At 36.6% G+C, this 415-nt stretch overlaps 1 protein-coding gene across 1 annotated transcript in view; it reads right to left on the bottom strand.

Annotated features, from left to right (window-relative positions):
- The window catches only part of LOC119591330 (glutamate receptor ionotropic, kainate 2-like), a gene marked incomplete at both ends in the record, with an annotated part of 143,921 nt that overhangs the window by 7,829 nt on the left and 135,677 nt on the right, over window positions 1-415 (bottom strand). The window contains 1 exon segment of the mRNA XM_037940060.1: window positions 338-373. Coding sequence (XP_037795988.1) covers window positions 338-373 — 36 coding nt within the window.

The following is a 415-nucleotide window of genomic DNA, read 5'->3' as shown; positions in this document are numbered from 1 at the left end:
TCATTCATTATAAGCATCATGGTAATGAATGATGTTTTATGTGTTACGAAGACAAACCACTGATAAAATGGGTTAACAAAAACACTGATCTCGTTTTCTTTCTGCACACCTGCGAGGTGGAGGGAAAACTCGTATATAATTGTTTAAAAAAAATGCTCCGTGCCTTTTTGCGGCAGAAGTTCAAACAAACAAACAATCCAGTTGGAAACAAAAATTCCCTGGTTAAAATATCATGCGAATTAATGTAATGTACGTCATTCACCGTGCAGATAATGGAAACAAAATAAATAAAAACACGTTTTACACATTTTCCTCAACTAATCATATCACATCTTACTTTGAATTGACGCTCCCCTAAATGCATACTGCAGTCCTGGAAGGAGAGAGCAACGTGAACTTTCTGGCTATTTGGGCG

This window comes from Penaeus monodon, chromosome 28, assembly GCF_015228065.2.
Source record: "Penaeus monodon isolate SGIC_2016 chromosome 28, NSTDA_Pmon_1, whole genome shotgun sequence".
NCBI lineage: Eukaryota > Metazoa > Arthropoda > Malacostraca > Decapoda > Penaeidae > Penaeus > Penaeus monodon.
The sequence above is the reverse complement of the archived record's forward strand: the minus strand, read 5'-3'. Positions and strand labels throughout refer to the sequence as shown.